The sequence below is a fragment of the Impatiens glandulifera genome, chromosome 2 (assembly GCF_907164915.1).
Source record: "Impatiens glandulifera chromosome 2, dImpGla2.1, whole genome shotgun sequence".
NCBI lineage: Eukaryota > Viridiplantae > Streptophyta > Magnoliopsida > Ericales > Balsaminaceae > Impatiens > Impatiens glandulifera.
Window position 1 is genome coordinate 51,734,224 of NC_061863.1, and position 17,115 is coordinate 51,751,338.

Genomic DNA, 17,115 nt, shown 5'->3' on the forward strand with positions numbered 1-17,115 from the left:
ATGGCGAGCAACATCTTGAGATTATTCTTGGTAGTGGTGGTCGCCATCTTAGTGGGATCAAAAACCGAAGCCTCAGTCAACTGTAGACAAACAATCCCGACCCTTTTACCATGTCTGTCATTTTTCACTGGTCCGGGATCTGCCAGGCCAAGCCCACCATGTTGTGCGGCTGCACATAAACTTGACCAGATTGCGATTAAGTCTACGCCTGATCGACAAGCTCTTTGTCAATGCCTAAAGAATGTCGCGACTTCAAAACCTTTAAGAAGCAAAATCAACTTCAACAATGCAAAAGCTATTTCCTCTCTTTGCCATCTCACCACGACAATTCACATTGACCCGAACGTGGATTGCTCGAGGTGAGTATATATTGTTTTGGTATTTTTGATCTAATTAATTAATTCACAATATGATATATTTGCATTTGTTTTTATTTATTAAATCTTGCAGGGTTTGAAGCAATTTGAAGATGAAGAGGAAGAGTTAAGAATAATGTTATGGCCCTTTATGGGGTTTTATTCTCCTTGTTTAAATGGTTGGAAACTTATATAAAATGGGATTGTAATGTTACTCAATTTCTAATGTACTTATTAGATAAACTTCTAATAAACTGTTTTGTTTTTAGACAATCTTTATTGTTTAAACTCTTTGGGTTGATTGCATTTTAACAAATTAAATAATTTAAATTTTACTAAAATTCAAGTCAAACATACTTGCAACTATGATTTTATATAGTTTTTTTCGTCATGTCAAATGCCAAATACAAAAAGATGTTTTATCTATGTTCTAGAAAACCCATATTAATTTTTTTTTGAATATATGATATATATTATAACCTTGTATTATTTAATATCACTTATAATAAATTTTTATTATATATATTTATATATTATGAATAAATTTCAATTTAAAAAATATATTTGTATAACTAACTCATTTTAACTTATCAATTATTAAAAATTTATTTAAACATATGTATTATTCAAAATTGATACATTTAACCTCTCAACAATTATTTGAGATATATATAATATTTATTTAAGATTAAATAGAAAACAATAACACCATTAATAACTCTAATTGATAAGATGTTAAATGAACTAATTTTAAATAGTGTATGTGTGTCTAAATAAACTTTTAATATTTGATAGGTTAAATGAGATAGAAGTATATACGTCTAAGCGATATTTATTTGTAATTTTTAAATTTAAAAACTTATAATAATAAATAATTTAGTGATTTTTATTTGAAATATAATAAAAAGTTATAAAGAAAATGATATTTTTACCTTTCCTTTCAAGGAAGATATCATTAAATTATATATTTATCATCTTACATTTTTCTTTCTTCAAATAATTCAAATGTTATTTTATTAATTTTATTGAGTTTATTTAGTTAATGTTATTATGTTATAATCAAGATTAATTAAAAAATTTTTTTCTCTTGTTAGTCTAGCGGCAATAAAAGGTGGATACTACCCTTAAGTTCTTAGGTTCGGTTCTTGGGTTCGAGTCCGTAAAGTGTCAAATTCTTTGCTGATTAAGTGTGTTTGCGGAATATATACTTAATTTGGTAGATATTAACCTTAAGATCTTGAATTTGAGTCCCGTCAGTTTACGGGTTTCATCTGAAAGCGTTTTTCAGATGATGAAGGTGGGGTGTGAGGTTAATTCTCATTTAATCCGAACCAAAAATTAGTTAAAAAAATGTCCACACTTTGAATGGAGATTTAGCTTAGATTATATATACAATTATAATATTGATTTTTTTGGCTAATAGATTCTGAATATATTTATTTAAATTATTTTATTGAGCGTATAAATTATTGTTGTTTTTACTAATATAATTATAATTATCATATAATAATCTTTCAATTTATCTGAGTCTTCTCTTTCCCTAAAGAGTTCTAAATTGGATGCGATTATATTCATACGAATTGCCGGTCTTGTAGATCTCTGAGCTTTGCACCGATAGGAAGTATGGAAACAGCAATTGCAGGCACCAGTGGTGACGAAGAAGGTCTTTGGTGGAGCCACACGACGAACTGGAAGATCGCTAGCGGTTCTCTTGACGATTCCGTCATCGTTGAATCTTCAGATGCTTCGCTAGATCCATCCATCGCCGATTCCGCAATTAAATCTCCTCTTTTACTAAGTCCTCTTTCCCCCGATTCTGATCCATGCGAAATCACTGGTCTTCTTCTTTCTCTCGCTCCAAAATTCATATTTACTTGTTTGTATATGATTGTTATTGTTATTGAAATTGAAATCTTGTTTCATTTCTTATGCAAAGTTGAAGAGCCTGTTTTGATTAAGTAGAAACTGATATATTAATAGCTATTGACATAATTCTATTGATTATTAAACTGCAGTAAATTTCCCACACAAGTATGAAGTAAGGCAAATCTATGTCAGAAGCACTGCACGCATCTATGAGATTTATTGTGCACCGGATACACAAAGTGATAATGAATACCTTTGTACAGTCCGCTGCAGCGTTGTTGCCAGAGATGAAGAAGCCCTCAATCCAACCAATAATGACATTGCTGGTGGCCATCAGAAAGAGACAGGAGTTGAAGAGAGCAACAATGTATCCAGTGATGATGGCTGGGTTGAAGTGAAAGTCTCGGATTCTCCCTCTGAATACAAGGAAAAAACTGCTCTCTTGAAAGATAATGATGTTTTGATATCTGATGTTAAGGTAAAACTGTTATTTTTGGTTCTTCATTCTATATTAATCCACATAAAAGAGATCATAACTCCACCAAACTAAGCATATGCACTTTATGTTAACACAAGTTTTATATTTTGTGCTTATTGTTTCTTCTCCATTGTGATGTTTGTTAAGCAAGTTCAGCAAAAGAATCAACTTCCTTGAATCATTTTGTGGAATCTCCTTACTATGATGTTTCCATACATGCTTCAAAAGTGTGGAACATTTTTGTGTATGAATTGTGGTTATTGAATTTATCTGGGGTCATAGATCGTAGTTGTTAAAAAAAAAATTAAAGTAGGAGTTTTCCAATGCCACAATAGTTACAGCTACTAGTGCATACTAGCACACCTTTCCTTTAACATACATGACATGGTATGTGCAAATAACCCACCCATGATATCTTAGTGGTTAGAGTCTTGAATTTTAGAGGTTGAGGTATCGAGTTCGATTCTTTTCCCACCGAAAGGAACTTGATTGAAGTGTGGCTCATGATTATGGAATGTTGTGCTAGCCTCCTCAAGGAAACAAGACTCGGTCTAAAAAAATGATACGTGCAAATATTTATTTTTTGCTACAAATGATGTATAATATCAAGAACCTATGATTGGTATATATATATTGCAAATCTATATCTCCATTCTTTCAAAGTCTAGTATCCTCTATGTCTATTCACGTTGATGTTTATGACCATTCATATTCATCTCCATATTTTTAATTATGCTTTACAGAAATTACCTCTGATAGAACTTTTTAGATTTTATAGCCTGTTGTGAGCCTTTTTCTTGAGAAGTAAAATAAAGCTGGAAAAATTCTTCTACATATTTGTCTCCTGTTTGATATGGAATTCTCTTCAGGATTTCTATGAAGCCACTGCAGAGATTTCTGATCCAGAAGCATGCACATCCCTTACTCTTCGTTTGCTATCTGTTCAAGGCAAAGGGTGCATCTCTGTTGAGGAAATTTATGTATTTGCTGATCCTGTGGTATTAGATGATACAGAAGTTCAAGCAGTCCAGAATAGTAACTCAGCTGGAAATTCTGTTATGGCCATGCTTTTACCTACAATTTTGCAACTATCTAAAACAGGTATTAGTCAACTACAAGATAAGCAGAATGGTTCTGATAACATTGAAAGAGAGGAAAGGCATGAGGTAAAACGTTCAGATGGTAATGCAACCGTGTCCCAACTGCCACAGGAGCAAAGATCTGATTCTTCCGTCAATACTGGTTTCTCACATGGTAACATTGAAAGAGTGTTGGAACAACTTGTTTCTAGAGTTAACAGAATAGAGGATATTTGCTTGAGATTTGAAGAAAATATGCTAAAACCTATTAATAGAATGGAGACAAGGCTTCAAAAGGTAGAGCAGCAGCTGGAAAGCCTTGCCAAAGGTGCCGAGAATTCTCAGTTTCGTTCTTGCATTAGAATTTCTGCTCCAGATTTTTCATGCGATGGAGGATCCAATTCAAGCTCTTTTTATAACGATGGAAGTGAAAATGGAGTGTTGCAGTCTGAAAATATCGCTTTATCTAATCCTCCCCCTGAAGTGCCTGTTTCAGCTAATCTTCTCAGAAGTCTCGTCATTTCTGCTCCTGAATTCTCATGTGCCGATGAGGAGGAAGATGAAAATTCTTCAGAACTAGCTGAGGATTTACAATATGATGGGAAAGAAAATAAAGGTCTTGAAATATCAAAGGATTCTTCTACATATGTTGTGGAGAAAGACGACAATTCCTTGAAACAACAGTCGATGTCAATAGACGATGCTTTAGCTGCTGCCCTTTCTGGATTCTTTTCTACAACAGTTGTTGATGCTCCACCTCAAACCAATTCAATTAAAGATCCAGAACTTACCATCATAAAAGAAAATGAAGATGATAAAAATGTAGTTTTACCCGGTGTTCAAAGTAATAAACCTTTAGATCCATCCATCTTCTCTTCTGAATATGAGGCAAGTAATAGCTTTTCAGTTTCTGCCATAACTGATGACGAAGCGCAAGATCCAATAATTGAAATTCAGCATGGTTCAGATTCTCCACAAGAAGTTGATTCTGCTGCAAGATCCGCATATAATATCACAGAAGACATAATGAATGTCCACAAATCGACCTGCAAAGTGGATTTCGATCTACCCATTCTAGATGTGAAGTTTATTCCCCAAGAACATCGTGTGAATAATTCCTTTCTTGAAGAATTTATTGCTGATATGCCAGGATGTTCTGTGGCGTCTGACCAGCAAAAGAATGTTAACGATGAAATTGAAGTGGAACTTCATAGTTATGGGGGCCTTTTGACCGATTCAATTGACATACCATTGGAAGATGAGAGCAGAAGCCCAAATTTATCTTCAGAGGAGAAGCATGAAGAGTTTGCGAGTTTGATATAAATCAGTGAAATCAAACAATTTTCTGTCCAGGTAATTTATTGATATTTTTCTTCATTGTAATGATTTGTTTTTTGTTAGATAAGTTATCTTTACTTACAAGAATAGTTTAATGCATTTTTTCTAAAAATCTTTATAGTTGGTGCATCAGTTGATGGTTAGTATTTCACTTATTTAGAAAGCTTCCATATTTTAAGTTTCTGGATTCTTGTCTCTTATTTCAGTAATTAGGGTTGATTCAGATTGGATTGGTTCGGTCATTTGACTAAATATCAATCTGAACCTAATAGATAGGTTTATATTCTATGAAGACCTTATATCCGACGGATCATATGTTTTTGAGATCACCATGCATCTAGTAGACATAGAGAAATCATTGCATTTTTTAGGTTGGACATAGTACGCTAGGATAATCTGGTTTCGTGTTTTGGGCCTATTGGCATCTCAAGAGTCATTTCAATATCGGAAGATCCTAGATATCTTCTCATATGTTTATGGCTTCGGGGCTATCTATATACTTGATTTAAAAAATATAAATTTATTTGAACAAGAACTGAAAAGAAACTATAACCTAATAAATGTGCTACTATGGTGGATCACGTAACATAAATATAACCTTTTTTGTCTTCTTTTTTTATTTGTAAAAGGGAAAATCCTTGTATAAATAATGAAAAAGATTTACATAATTTTTTAATGATATGTTGATCTTGGGGTGTTCCGGTTATCTAAATTCAATATTCATAGTCGGTTAATTCAGATATTTGTATATTTTTATTTTTAAGAGGTTATAAAAAAAAGTTAATAAACTAATTATAAGATTTAACTTATGAAGCATAAGAAATATAGTATTTTGATTATTTATGTCTTTAATCCCCTATCGAAAAGTTAAAAAAGGGTAGTATAAAAGAAAGTAAACTCAAACCAATTAATTTACTTGGATTTTGTTTCATGTGAAGTCCATGGACTAGATTGCTGTTTTCCTTATAGACTGAACATTATTAAAAAAAATAGTAGCCATCCTTGTATTTGAACTAGACGGTTCGGAGTCCACCAAGATCGAACTCCGAACTGGGAAAGCACGGTTTGATCATTCAATAACCGGTTTAACTTCGGTTGAAATGGATGTAGAGTTGTTTTAGGTGGTTTTGGTAGGTTATTTGGGTCATATGCCCACCCCTATGCTGAACGTGCTTAATTCTCATTGTCAAACGTAATAATATACATCATAAATTTTATTAGTTGAATACAGAAGTATCAAGTAAAACTTAATCAATTAAATTGCTAACAATGGCTAACATTTGATCAAGGTTCCATTTTTATTCTTTGCATAACATATAATGTCTAGTTGGTGAAGTTGTTCGGACTCTGCTTCCACACTCTACTCTGAATCAATATATTTGAGTAGATTTCTTTTCATACTTAATCATTTCGCCTTCTTTTCTTGATGAAGTGTCTAGCATTTTGTTCCGCCATTTCTATAGATTTTTGGATAATGTCTCTTCTCGATTGTCTAACTTAATCATATAGGTCAAGTCAATCTCTTAAAACTATCTTGTTGTTTATACATTTATGAGTTTCCTCAATATGGCATAAGTGGACAATCACAAAATTGGTGATACAGTGTATCCCCCGCCTAGCAAAACATGTAACGAATGTTGTCAAATGAATTTTCGTAGTTTGTCATTCGTTGAGTCTTTCATGGAGTGCCAACCAAATGATGAATTGATGCCTAGGAACCACTTTTGTCGATTAAATCACCTTGCTCCACGGAACCATATCGTCACAACTCCTGATCATTTCCCAAGTTTTTGAAGTTGAGATATGACGATGAGTTGTGGTTTTTCAATCCCATGCGTCTCTCGTTCTGTTCAATCTGTTGACTTTCAAGGATATCACCCCCTCCTCTGGATTCTCTAAGACCTTGGTTCCATCTTCATTCCGAATATGTACTAGTTTTCAGACATTTGGAACCAAGAGTTAAGTTTCTTAACTCGGGCCTCATAATGAGTAGAACTCATTTGAACCAAGGATATCTTGCCAGAAGAACGTAAACTCTCCATTCTTAATGTTAAAACTGAAGACTTTTTTTTAGTGTATTTCTTCACTTATTTGACAAAATTTAAAAAGTGAAAGAGTGAACCACATAATATATATATAACAACCAAAAAATGCATGATAAACACAAAAAATAATAAGATATAAACTTCACTATATATATATATATATATATATATGTTTATTTGTAAAAAACAATATAAAGTATTAATAGTACCGTATAACAACCAAAAAATGCATGATAAACACAAAAAATAATAAGATATAGAACTGATATATAAAACTCAAAAATCTTTTCACATAAGTTATTGTATAGATCTACTCCTGAGGAAACGCCACGGTCCTGTTCCCGTCCCCATCCTGTCAAACAAACAAGAAACAATAACATCGCATGTTAATTTATTAGTACATGGCGAACCAATAACTTTAGTATTAAACAAAAAGATTACCTCCAAACGCCAACAATCATACGCAATGCCATGTATATGGTTAAAGCAAACCATATTCCGACAAATCCACTAGTTTTTGAGAGAATAAATAATGATCCAATGCTCACTAAGGCAACAAAAACCTGAAAATTTTATAATTGACAAGTTGAGTTTTATGTAGTTTTCTAATAAATATACTCATAAATATTTGCTTCTTACCATGGAGAATGCAGAATAAGCAAAATCAGATGCACCAAAGTTAACACCATCAAACACAAAGGCTAAGGAATTGATGGGTTGTGTAGCCGCCACAAACTAATTAACCATAGAAAAAAGATACATAAGAAACGTATAAAAGAACCGAGTTAGTAAATACGAAAGTAAGTACTAACTGGGATTCCAATGCTGATCAGGTGAATGACATTCTTATCTTTGGTAAATATTCCAGACCCAAATTCCAAACCCATACCGACAACCACAGCCAGCCCAAGACCTAGGATTAATCCCATCTGGAAAACAAGTATAAGTGTATTTTAGTCTAAAATTTGAATAATTTGGTGGAAGAAGTGATTGATAATAGAATAGTACCTGTAGTACTCGGGATGCAGCAGCTTTTACCTTTTCATAATCTTTCTCAGCAAACGCACTAGCAAGAATTGCCTAAGGACGAAAAGTTCCATTTAGTACGAGAATTGTGATTGAAGTAAATTTATGAATTTTATTAGATTTTGATCAAGTGCAGAAAAACCTATACGAAATAGAACAAATTAAGAATTTGACCTGTCCAGCTACAGCCAGCCCATCAGCAAGCAGTGATGATGCCATCCAGATCTGTAAGCAAATCTGAAAGGCAGCCATAGGTATTGGACCAAGCCTTGCAGCCAATGAAGCTGCTAGGGTTACACAAAAAGTGACAGCGATCACCCTTGTCAATAGAAAACCACCTGTTTCCAAAGTTTACCAGATTAAGAAACTCGAAAATATCACAAAATTAAGCATTAAATACTCCTGAAATGCTCTACCATTTTTTAGGAACCGGCCGAGCTGCAAGTGTTTTGTGGTAGGAGGTAGTAGATCAACCTTTTGCATCAATTTGCACACAAGGATAAATGAAATTAAGTACCTGTATTAGACATTATTATGATGACCACATTACATAAATATGCAGCAAATTATAAGATTTCAATATCTTGGAAAACAAAAACTAACACTTACTGTGACAGCACATGTGCAATGGCTGCACCACTAACTCCCAAACCGAAAACAAACATAAATATTGGATCCAGTATAATATTCATCACATCCCCAGCAACTGTATTTGAGCAGACATTGCCAAAAAAAACTAGTTATGAATATCGAAAGATCATGACTGTTTAGGACAATATATAGGCATACCTGTTGCATATAATGGAGTTTTTGTATCTTTAAACCCTCGAAAGACCCCTTGCATAGCCAAAGAGAGCAGAACAGCAGGAGCACCAAGAGCCCTCAACACCAAATATCTTTGTGCAGGCTTTAACATGGCTGAACCCTGATTCCAAAACGTCGTACTATTAATTAAAACAAGATATCACAAATTTTTAGTTGCTCGAAGAAGTATATATACTCACAGATTTCACACCCATGAAACTCAGAATTGGTTTTGCAAGGAATATGAGAAATACAGTCTGAAGAAGACCTAGAACACCACCCAGAAGAAGTGCAGTAGATGCAGATGGTATCTGCCGCTTCTCATTTCTATTTTTAGCCTTAACAACTGAAACTTGAGAATCTGATTAAGACAAATCAATTAATCTCTGTTTAATCTAGATTGTCATAATCATCATGGACAATGCATCAAAGGGAGAAAAAAACCTTCTGATAACAGTTCTTTCAATTTTTTGCTTGCTGCAGCAGCAGCACCCTTTTCCAAGCCTTCAAATTCAACATCTTCTTCAGTCGTCGTCAATTCTTTCAATTCAATGTCTTCGCCAGAAAACTTTTTCCCTTCGTAACTGTTTGTTTTCAAGTTTTCATCTTGTTCCTCCTTGCTAATTCTTCCAAGAGTTTCTTCTTCAGCCACGAAAGAAGTAGTGATGCTGACAAGTGGAAATATGGTAACTTTCGACACTTGATTGAAAATGGCAATAGAAACTCCTACAGCTGCAAGCTGTACAGGACCTGCAAACAGAAAGATAAAAAAAAAGTTGGATTTCTCATTTTATCTTAACTTATTTGAGTAGTAAGTTCCTTTTTGAGGAGATTTCTGACCTAACCGGCCAATGAATGCAGTGTCGATTAGAGAAGCAATGGGATCAGCCGCTAAAGCCAATGCTGCAGGAAGCGCAATCTGTAGGATCTCCAAACCAAGTGCATCCCTCTTGAAAACGAGCCTAGATTTGATAATAATAATCCAGAATTCATTCTTCCAATTTTGAAGATATTAATAATAACATCTATAGAAGATATATATATATATTAATTACCTAGCATCATTGAAGAAAACAAGAAATGGCCAGTTTGATTTAGGGGGAGAAAGATCACTGCTGTTGTTTTCTGGCATCATTTGAATCCTTCCTTCTCTTGGGAAGAACTTCAAATGAATGCAGAATATGTGTTCAGCTTGAATGAATGGTTTAATTTATATACATTCTTTCTTAGACCTGCTTCACTCACTACTAGAAGAAGCCTCCCTCAGAATAGGGACATAATAAATGGGGTCACTTTTACCATGTTTATGTGTAAAAGTACTAACACTTTACTGCAAATGAATCTTCAAAAATGACAGAAGAATTCATCAAATAAATATTTTATTTGTGTTTTCTGAGACAAACTGGTTTTTCTATTGAAAAGCCAATAATATCCCATGGATAAAATACAAACAAAATTGTTATTTTAGGGTTAAGAATTGAGAGAACTAGTTTAGATCCATACAAAAATAATATAAAAAAATTAAAAAGTGATAGCAACATATAATCTGCCTTTTCTTGTCTGTCCGTACTGTGTTAAAAGATGAGATAATTGACAATTTCCAGGCACCTCCACTGGTCCAAAACCGTCCTCTTGAGCAAGAAGGAGATATCACCCTTCTTACATAAAGCCTTCCCCATTAGTAATTTCTGCTACAGAAAGAAGATGACTATTGTTTTTTCAAAAAAGACATCAATAATATTGACCCATGATGTAATGTAAGTATGATTGGACAGACAGCTATGGATTTTCATAAATAATTAAACATTGATGTTGTGAACAAAATTGAAGATTATTAAATATCCAAGAACAACAACGTTGAAAAAACAGACAAATCAAAGTACACATAGTATAGATAATGAATGAACCTGTTCCAGTTAAGCATTCTATCTTACATATGAGAGTTTGCTTGCCGCATGGCTTTTAATTTGTAGGTTCCATGAAAGATCCATCACGAGTTCAATCAGAAATAACATGGCTAAAGAATTATATCAAAGGGTAAAAACTATGTTTTTTATTTTATTTTTTCAAAACTCAATAAAATAAATACAAATTTTGACTTAAAGGAGTGGTTCATCATTGTCCATGGAAGCTTTTCTTCTACATAAAAAGCTACCATAATTATAAGGATAAGTATTTCATAATTGTTACTTAGAGGATGTAGTGATTATTGAGATATTTTTAGGATTTTATCCCAAAATTCTACTATTTAAAATCACTCCTCTTATATATTTAAATATTAAAATTATTCTATATTTAGTTATATAAAATTAATTTATCTTTAATAAATAAAGAATATTTTTGACTTTTAAGTTTTAACCATAAAATACTATTTATTTTTTAAAATATAATAAACATGGTTTTTTAGAAGAAAAAAAACCAAAAAAAATCATAATAACCACTACATCAAACCGGAATTTGACGAAATGACCTTAAAATGGGCATTAAATGCGCTGAGCATAAAAATAATTGCGTTGGTGACCAATTTAAAATACTGTGACAAAATTATCCCGTCGCTTAACGCGAAGGGCAGGATCGTCTCGCGATAGAAAATCATTATGATCAGTCTATAATTGCATTACTTCAATGGTGCCGTCGTGAGACGATATTGCCCTTCGCGAGACGATCTTGTCCGGGTATTTTTGGACTTTTCACAGGCTTTTCCGTCACGAGACGATTCTGTCATTCGCGTTACGCGACGGAGTAGTTTCGTCAGAATATTTTGAAGTGGTCATCAGCGCATTTAAAGGGTTTTATTAGGGTCATTTCGTCAAATTTCCCCATCAAACAAGTCGGCTCATGTTTCACATCTAATATATGTGTTGTTCTAATGAAATTTAATGGGTGGTATTGTATTGCACTCGTCAATGTTTTCCAATAATTCATATTTTGCGTACAAAATCTTATTAAAATATGTAAAACAAAGAATGGGTGTCTTTTATAATTTTTGTAACTTTTTTTTTTATGTTCTTATAGATATAAGAAGATGATGGTTGAAAGAGTAGTTTATGAAATTCGTAACCGAAAGGCCGTACAAATAAAACGACAATATGACAGAGAATCGCCTGCTCATATATATGTTGTATGTAATGTTTGTATTTTCTTTTCTTTTTTAAGAATTCGTGACAATTTTGTTGACGGGTTTCACTGTTTGGTTGCGATTTCGCAGTTAAATGGGTCATGGAAATTGTTTTATCCCTTACTAAAATACCAGCCTTGGGTAATCAATCATATGAGACTTTAATATATTTGTTTTTTCTTTAAAAGGAGTTGGAGCCTGTAGGCAACAAAAAAAGGAAATTCAACTGGGCTCTTTCAATCTATTAATATTGTTTATTAAAACTGTAGGATCAACAAAATCCTATAAAAATGGATACAATCTAATAATACCAGGGAATGAATGAATGAAATAATGAACTAGATCAGCTAGAGCTAGGAAGGAAATCTAAACTTTTTCTTTTTTTCTTTCTCACAACCACCACCACCTTCACATTGGTGCTCGTTGTTCATCTTCTAGTTCTTGAAGGATTCCTCCTCGACCACCCACCTAATCCAATCCAATCCAAGACAAAATTAATCTCAAAATGAAGAAAAACAAGCAGCAGCTTATTATTATTTTATACCTGCTGCAGTATTTTAGTTGTTGATGATCTGTGAAACTCAATCAGTTTGTTTTGGTGAGGATGATTATGGGCATCTTTTCTTCCCTTAATCATAATCTTGTTATGATCATCTCTACTTAACTTGACTAATCGAATGAAATGGGCTTTTACTTTAGGAAGGAATGGCGACTTCTCTTTTACTGAATCAAACAACAATGGATTCTTCTTCTTCTTCTTCTGCTCTGTTGTTTTGGTTCTAATGGTCAATTTCCTCTTGAATTCATTGTAAAACTCAGTAATTGGCCAATGATCTCCAGAAGAAGCAGCAAACAAATTCTTGGAAGAGAGATTAGGATTGTGATTTTCACAATCCGATTCACATTTGGTATTGGAACCTTTCTTCAACATTCTTCTCCTATTCAAGTTAGAATCTCTAATAACCTCATCATCATTACAGCTAGCAGATTTCTTAAGCTGCTTCAAGAAAATTGAATCAACATAAAAATGAAATGCATTTTCTTGGAAATGAAGAAAAATATTGTTTTTACTTTTGTGCAGGAGGGTAATTGTTTCAGAAAGTCTTGAGCAGTCTTGGGATGGTTGCATTCTAAGAATGAACAAGGAAAAGTGAAAAAAGAGATAAAGAGTTTAAGTACATAAATATAACTACTCATCAAGAGTTCAAGAATCGTCGATGGAAGATTACCGACCAGGTGTGCAGAACCAGAGATGATCGTAGTTGTCCGGTACGTCAATTAAGGAGAAATCGACCCATTGAGGAGCATTGATGTGCTCGTACACATCGTCAATCACAAATACAGAGTATATCTTCTTCCAATCTAACTTCAATTCTTCCTCCATTATTACGCAGACAAGAAAATGCAGCTTATTATTATTATTAACCAAGAACAAGAAGAAGACGTTGGGCAGTTATTTATTTGATTTTTTCTGGCCGTTGGCATTTGATTAGATTATTTGAAAAAGGATCAATTAAAAGAAATATTATTTTGATAATTCCGTTTACTATACAAATAACTTTTTTAGAGCATAATAACTTACAAAATATTTAATTGAATCAAAATTTTGTCGGTTTAGTGGTTATTGAACATTTCTATTTATGGATGATGGTTAAAAACTTACAAAAATATTTATAATTTAGCTACAATTAAAATTTGATACTTTAACCTCTCTATTAGTAATTATATTTTTCAAATCATTGTACTAAAATAAATGTTTGAAAATAATATAATTATAGCAGGAATATTTTTCTTTTTAAATAAAAATAATAATTAATATGGCGTTTTATTATTATTTTTACTACTGTTTTTTATAAAATAATAAAAGATTTTCGTGTATATTTATATTATTTATCAGTGAAATTTGGTCAATGAATAAAATCGATTGAACCCTAAGTGCTCTTCGATCTCCCAAACTGACTTTCTCGTGGTAAACTTTTAGCTGTCCAATAACCTAATCTTTCTTTGTCTCAATCCCAATACCCATATAATAATGGTCGAGCAAGGGTTGGTCGAAGCTGTAGGTCTTTTATGATTCACCTCCTAATAAAGAGTGGGTCAAGCAGGCCTCGGGGATTGGTTATGCATTTCTGTGTACACCAAACCAAACCAAACCAAACCAAACCGCTTTCACCATTTCAGATATATATTTTTTTTTATCCCAATTTTGACAATAACCGCCTTCTCCACACTATGACCGAATTAGTCCAACTTAGGAAATAGGATATCCCAAAAGTTCATATATGGACCATGTACATCTTTAAGTAGCACATATGTTCAAATGAGCTCAAACATTTTAGACATATTATAAGTATCAACCAGCAGCCTTGTCTAATCATACAAGAAATGGACCAAAGATGCGATTAATATTTAGTAGGTTGCGAAAAACATCCAATTCAAACTAAAACAACCAACAACAATAAGTTTAAGTGAGATTTGCTTGTAACATGTGATAGGTTTTAACTATGGAATTGATCAAAATACATATTAAACTTATCAAGATTTCAAAAAATAACTAAAAACACTCTAATGTTTGGGATAAATAATAAATTATTCAAAATTCTATAACTCAATAATGCTCTCATTTCCCTTAAGAATAACTAACTAATTAAGTTTAAGCGAAAATATCTTCAGCAATGAATGAAGAAGAATCATTACCATCATTCGAAGTTTGATCACAAGTCCTAAGTTGCTCGTAGTTAATCTGTCTGGCAGCTTCATATAAACCAATTCCCACGCTCACAGATAAATTGAGACATCTAACATAAGTATCCACCATTGGTAAACGTATCGTACCACCCCCAATTTCTTCATCTTTGCAATCCACGAGCGCTTCCTCCGGTAACCCACTTGTTTCCGATCCAAATACAAGCCAATCTCCTCTTCTGTATGTAAAATCCTGTCGATCAATTTCCTACTTTTGTCAATAAATTCTTAATAAAAACTTGCCAACAACAAATCATATAAGCCCATAACCATAACTTACTGAATGAATTGATGTTCCTCTTTTAGTGAAAGCCAGCAGACGTTTATCTCCTTCCTACACAAACACGATTAACAACATATTTATTTCGATCTTCAAATCTACTACAAGGGTTGGGGGGACCAAGAAGAACCTGGTGAATGAAGTAATTTCTGAAGTCTGCCCACGAATTGTGTACCTTAACAACTACATAGCTAATTTAGATACAGTTCCATATGTTAAAGGAGAACTTTCTTCTTCTTCTTTAGTGTATTTTTTTAAGATATGTTGAAGAAATTTCAAAGGATACGGCCAATAATCCAATCCAGCACGTTTTAGCTTTGTGCTATCCACTTGAAACCCTAATGGCTATAAAGCAGCAGCAGCAGAGAAATTAACTTCATCATCATCAATTCATCATCATCTATAAGATTTTGCATATCTTCTTACCCCAACTAGATGAAGTCCAACGGCTGATGCAGCACAAGTTCTGGCTATGCATCCAGTATTACCAGGTATCTGCCAAGAACAACAACAACAAGCACGAGAGATATCTAAAAAGTAACAAAATCGAAGCTTGCATATATATAGTCTGAATTTGTGGTAGAATTAATAATAATACCTGAGGATGAACTAAGACGACTTGAAGAAGCCTGTTGTGAGGAGTTTTATCAACCGCTTCGCCGACTCCATTTGGCAATGAGCACACAACGCCTTTTTCCGCTGCAAAGAGAAACAAATAGTTGTTGCTGCTGAACTGAATTTACGTAAGCGATTGAGTAAAATCGAATGCGAAAAGGCTGGAGGATAGAGATTACGAGCGAGTGAGGTGAATGGAGATGAGAAGGAGGTAAAGGCGGGAGAGAATTTGAGGGTTTTGTTGAGTTGCGCAAACTGGAAAGATGAAGAACGCGGCGGAGAAGATCTAGCAGCTCGAAAATGAAGTTGTGAGATTAAAATGTTTAGTGTTTTAAGTCCAGCTGATGAATCCATTCATGCAGATATTCAAGCTTCTCTCTCTCTATATATAATCTCGCTACACTTCTCTCCTCGCCGGAAGAAGAAGAAGAACAGCAAGCAGGAAGGATGAAGACTTTAGCTAAGCCAGGCCATTTCCGTGAAGAGGATAAAATATGACTTTAGCTCCTGAATAAAAATATTTTTTTGAAATTTACCCCTTATAAAAAAAAATGTATTATGCGGTGAAGGTGGTGACCTTCAGGCCGAGCCGGAATTCTTTATTAGAAAGGAGGCCTTTAGGTGAGTTCGCGTAATCGTAAGTATCTCAGTGCAACTCCGAATAGCTGGCGAGAACTCAAGTCAATGCGCTTACCAACTCCTTATCGACTTTCAAATCTCTTATCTGGACAGGATAAGAGCAAATGAACCCCCTCCCTATTGTCTATTCGCTCACCGCCGGTGCCAACGTTATGGAAGTTCCTGGATTGTGTAAAATAAGAGTAGTACCAAAAGCAGCACCTGAAGCTTTAATAATAAAAAATGGCTCTCTCAACTGAGTTATTCCCGCTTGTGTTAAAAGTTAATGTAAAATATTATTTCTCCTTTTTTAACAAGATGTTTGATTTTATTTTTTTGAAAATTAAAGGAAAATTAGCATGACACCTCACCGCCATGGTGTCTCCGTTTAAACTCAAAAGTCAAAACGCTTTCAAATGGAATCGAACCTGTAACATTTTGGTCTCTTAAGCCGACTCAAAAGCTTCCGGATGTTTTTTTAGTTATTTATTTTTTAAAAATGGTCCATGAAAATTAAAGTGTAACAAAAGTCCTACCTGAAAATGGTTGAAAATAATTGAAAACAAAACGAAAAAAAAGTAAAAATACAAATCACTAAGCACGAAGATCTTTTAAGAGAATAATGAGATCACCCGCTGAGTCCACGTTCTTACCAGATCTCACATCAGATTAGCGTCGTGATAATAACGTTGTGAATGAACATCATTGGTCGTTTGTAGTTGTTACAAGTTCTTCATTTCTGCTCTA

General features: G+C 33.5%; 5 protein-coding genes across 5 annotated transcripts; 2 read left to right on the top strand and 3 right to left on the bottom strand.

Annotated features, from left to right (window-relative positions):
• Positions 1-457, top strand: LOC124924875 (non-specific lipid-transfer protein 1-like). Its single transcript, XM_047464861.1, has 2 exons — positions 1-359; positions 451-457. Exons 1-2 carry the CDS (start codon positions 1-3, stop codon positions 455-457), a joined length of 366 nt encoding a protein of 121 aa, XP_047320817.1.
• Positions 458-1,902: 1,445 nt separating this feature from the next.
• On the top strand, positions 1,903-5,249 carry LOC124924317. The gene is made up of 3 exons (XM_047464374.1): positions 1,903-2,193; positions 2,372-2,700; positions 3,570-5,249. The coding sequence occupies exons 1-3, from the start codon at positions 1,980-1,982 to the stop codon at positions 5,100-5,102; spliced, it is 2,076 nt and encodes a 691-aa protein (XP_047320330.1). The 5' UTR covers positions 1,903-1,979; the 3' UTR covers positions 5,103-5,249.
• Positions 5,250-7,369: 2,120 nt separating this feature from the next.
• On the bottom strand, positions 7,370-10,155 carry LOC124924319 (protein DETOXIFICATION 43-like). Its single transcript, XM_047464376.1, has 13 exons — positions 10,048-10,155; positions 9,833-9,954; positions 9,437-9,742; positions 9,193-9,353; positions 8,978-9,113; positions 8,798-8,894; positions 8,605-8,705; positions 8,363-8,526; positions 8,171-8,242; positions 7,975-8,091; positions 7,802-7,897; positions 7,604-7,725; positions 7,370-7,514 (listed from the first exon to the last, which is right to left on the bottom strand). The coding sequence occupies exons 1-13, from the start codon at positions 10,125-10,127 to the stop codon at positions 7,460-7,462; spliced, it is 1,629 nt and encodes a 542-aa protein (XP_047320332.1). The 5' UTR covers positions 10,128-10,155; the 3' UTR covers positions 7,370-7,459.
• A 2,193-nt stretch (positions 10,156-12,348) lies between these two features.
• Positions 12,349-13,576, bottom strand: LOC124924318. Its single transcript, XM_047464375.1, has 4 exons — positions 13,344-13,576; positions 13,182-13,240; positions 12,655-13,107; positions 12,349-12,578 (listed from the first exon to the last, which is right to left on the bottom strand). The coding sequence occupies exons 1-4, from the start codon at positions 13,492-13,494 to the stop codon at positions 12,519-12,521; spliced, it is 723 nt and encodes a 240-aa protein (XP_047320331.1). The 5' UTR covers positions 13,495-13,576; the 3' UTR covers positions 12,349-12,518.
• Positions 13,577-14,544: 968 nt separating this feature from the next.
• On the bottom strand, positions 14,545-16,745 carry LOC124924876 (putative tRNA (cytidine(34)-2'-O)-methyltransferase). The gene is made up of 7 exons (XM_047464862.1): positions 16,740-16,745; positions 15,734-15,868; positions 15,562-15,630; positions 15,422-15,480; positions 15,266-15,326; positions 15,136-15,189; positions 14,545-15,048 (listed from the first exon to the last, which is right to left on the bottom strand). Exons 1-7 carry the CDS (start codon positions 16,743-16,745, stop codon positions 14,764-14,766), a joined length of 669 nt encoding a protein of 222 aa, XP_047320818.1. The 3' UTR covers positions 14,545-14,763.
• Positions 16,746-17,115: the final 370 nt, after the last annotated feature.

What these genes read in the sequence shown, in the direction of transcription:
- LOC124924876 (XM_047464862.1), bottom strand. An exon ending in GCTGGATTGGATTATTGGCC is followed by an intron (nt 15,327 to 15,421) that starts GTATCCTTTGAA and finishes TATCTAAATTAG; the next exon opens with CTATGTAGTTGTTAAGGTAC. An exon ending in GAGGAACATCAATTCATTCA is followed by an intron (nt 15,049 to 15,135) that starts GTAAGTTATGGT and finishes ATTGATCGACAG; the next exon opens with GATTTTACATACAGAAGAGG.
- LOC124924875 (XM_047464861.1), top strand. Translation starts at nt 1, where the DNA reads ATGGCGAGCAACATCTTGAGATTATTCTTGGTAGTGGTGGTCGCCATC.
- LOC124924317 (XM_047464374.1), top strand. Translation starts at nt 1,980, where the DNA reads ATGGAAACAGCAATTGCAGGCACCAGTGGTGACGAAGAAGGTCTTTGG. An exon ending in TGATCCATGCGAAATCACTG is followed by an intron (nt 2,194 to 2,371) that starts GTCTTCTTCTTT and finishes ATTAAACTGCAG; the next exon opens with TAAATTTCCCACACAAGTAT. An exon ending in TTTTGATATCTGATGTTAAG is followed by an intron (nt 2,701 to 3,569) that starts GTAAAACTGTTA and finishes AATTCTCTTCAG; the next exon opens with GATTTCTATGAAGCCACTGC.
- LOC124924318 (XM_047464375.1), bottom strand. Translation starts at nt 13,494, where the DNA reads ATGGAGGAAGAATTGAAGTTAGATTGGAAGAAGATATACTCTGTATTT. An exon ending in AATTACCCTCCTGCACAAAA is followed by an intron (nt 13,108 to 13,181) that starts GTAAAAACAATA and finishes TTCTTGAAGCAG; the next exon opens with CTTAAGAAATCTGCTAGCTG. An exon ending in CAACTAAAATACTGCAGCAG is followed by an intron (nt 12,579 to 12,654) that starts GTATAAAATAAT and finishes GGATTGGATTAG; the next exon opens with GTGGGTGGTCGAGGAGGAAT.
- LOC124924319 (XM_047464376.1), bottom strand. Translation starts at nt 10,127, where the DNA reads ATGATGCCAGAAAACAACAGCAGTGATCTTTCTCCCCCTAAATCAAAC. An exon ending in GAAAGAACTGTTATCAGAAG is followed by an intron (nt 9,354 to 9,436) that starts GTTTTTTTCTCC and finishes TGTCTTAATCAG; the next exon opens with ATTCTCAAGTTTCAGTTGTT. An exon ending in GTTTCATGGGTGTGAAATCT is followed by an intron (nt 9,114 to 9,192) that starts GTGAGTATATAT and finishes TTTTGGAATCAG; the next exon opens with GGTTCAGCCATGTTAAAGCC.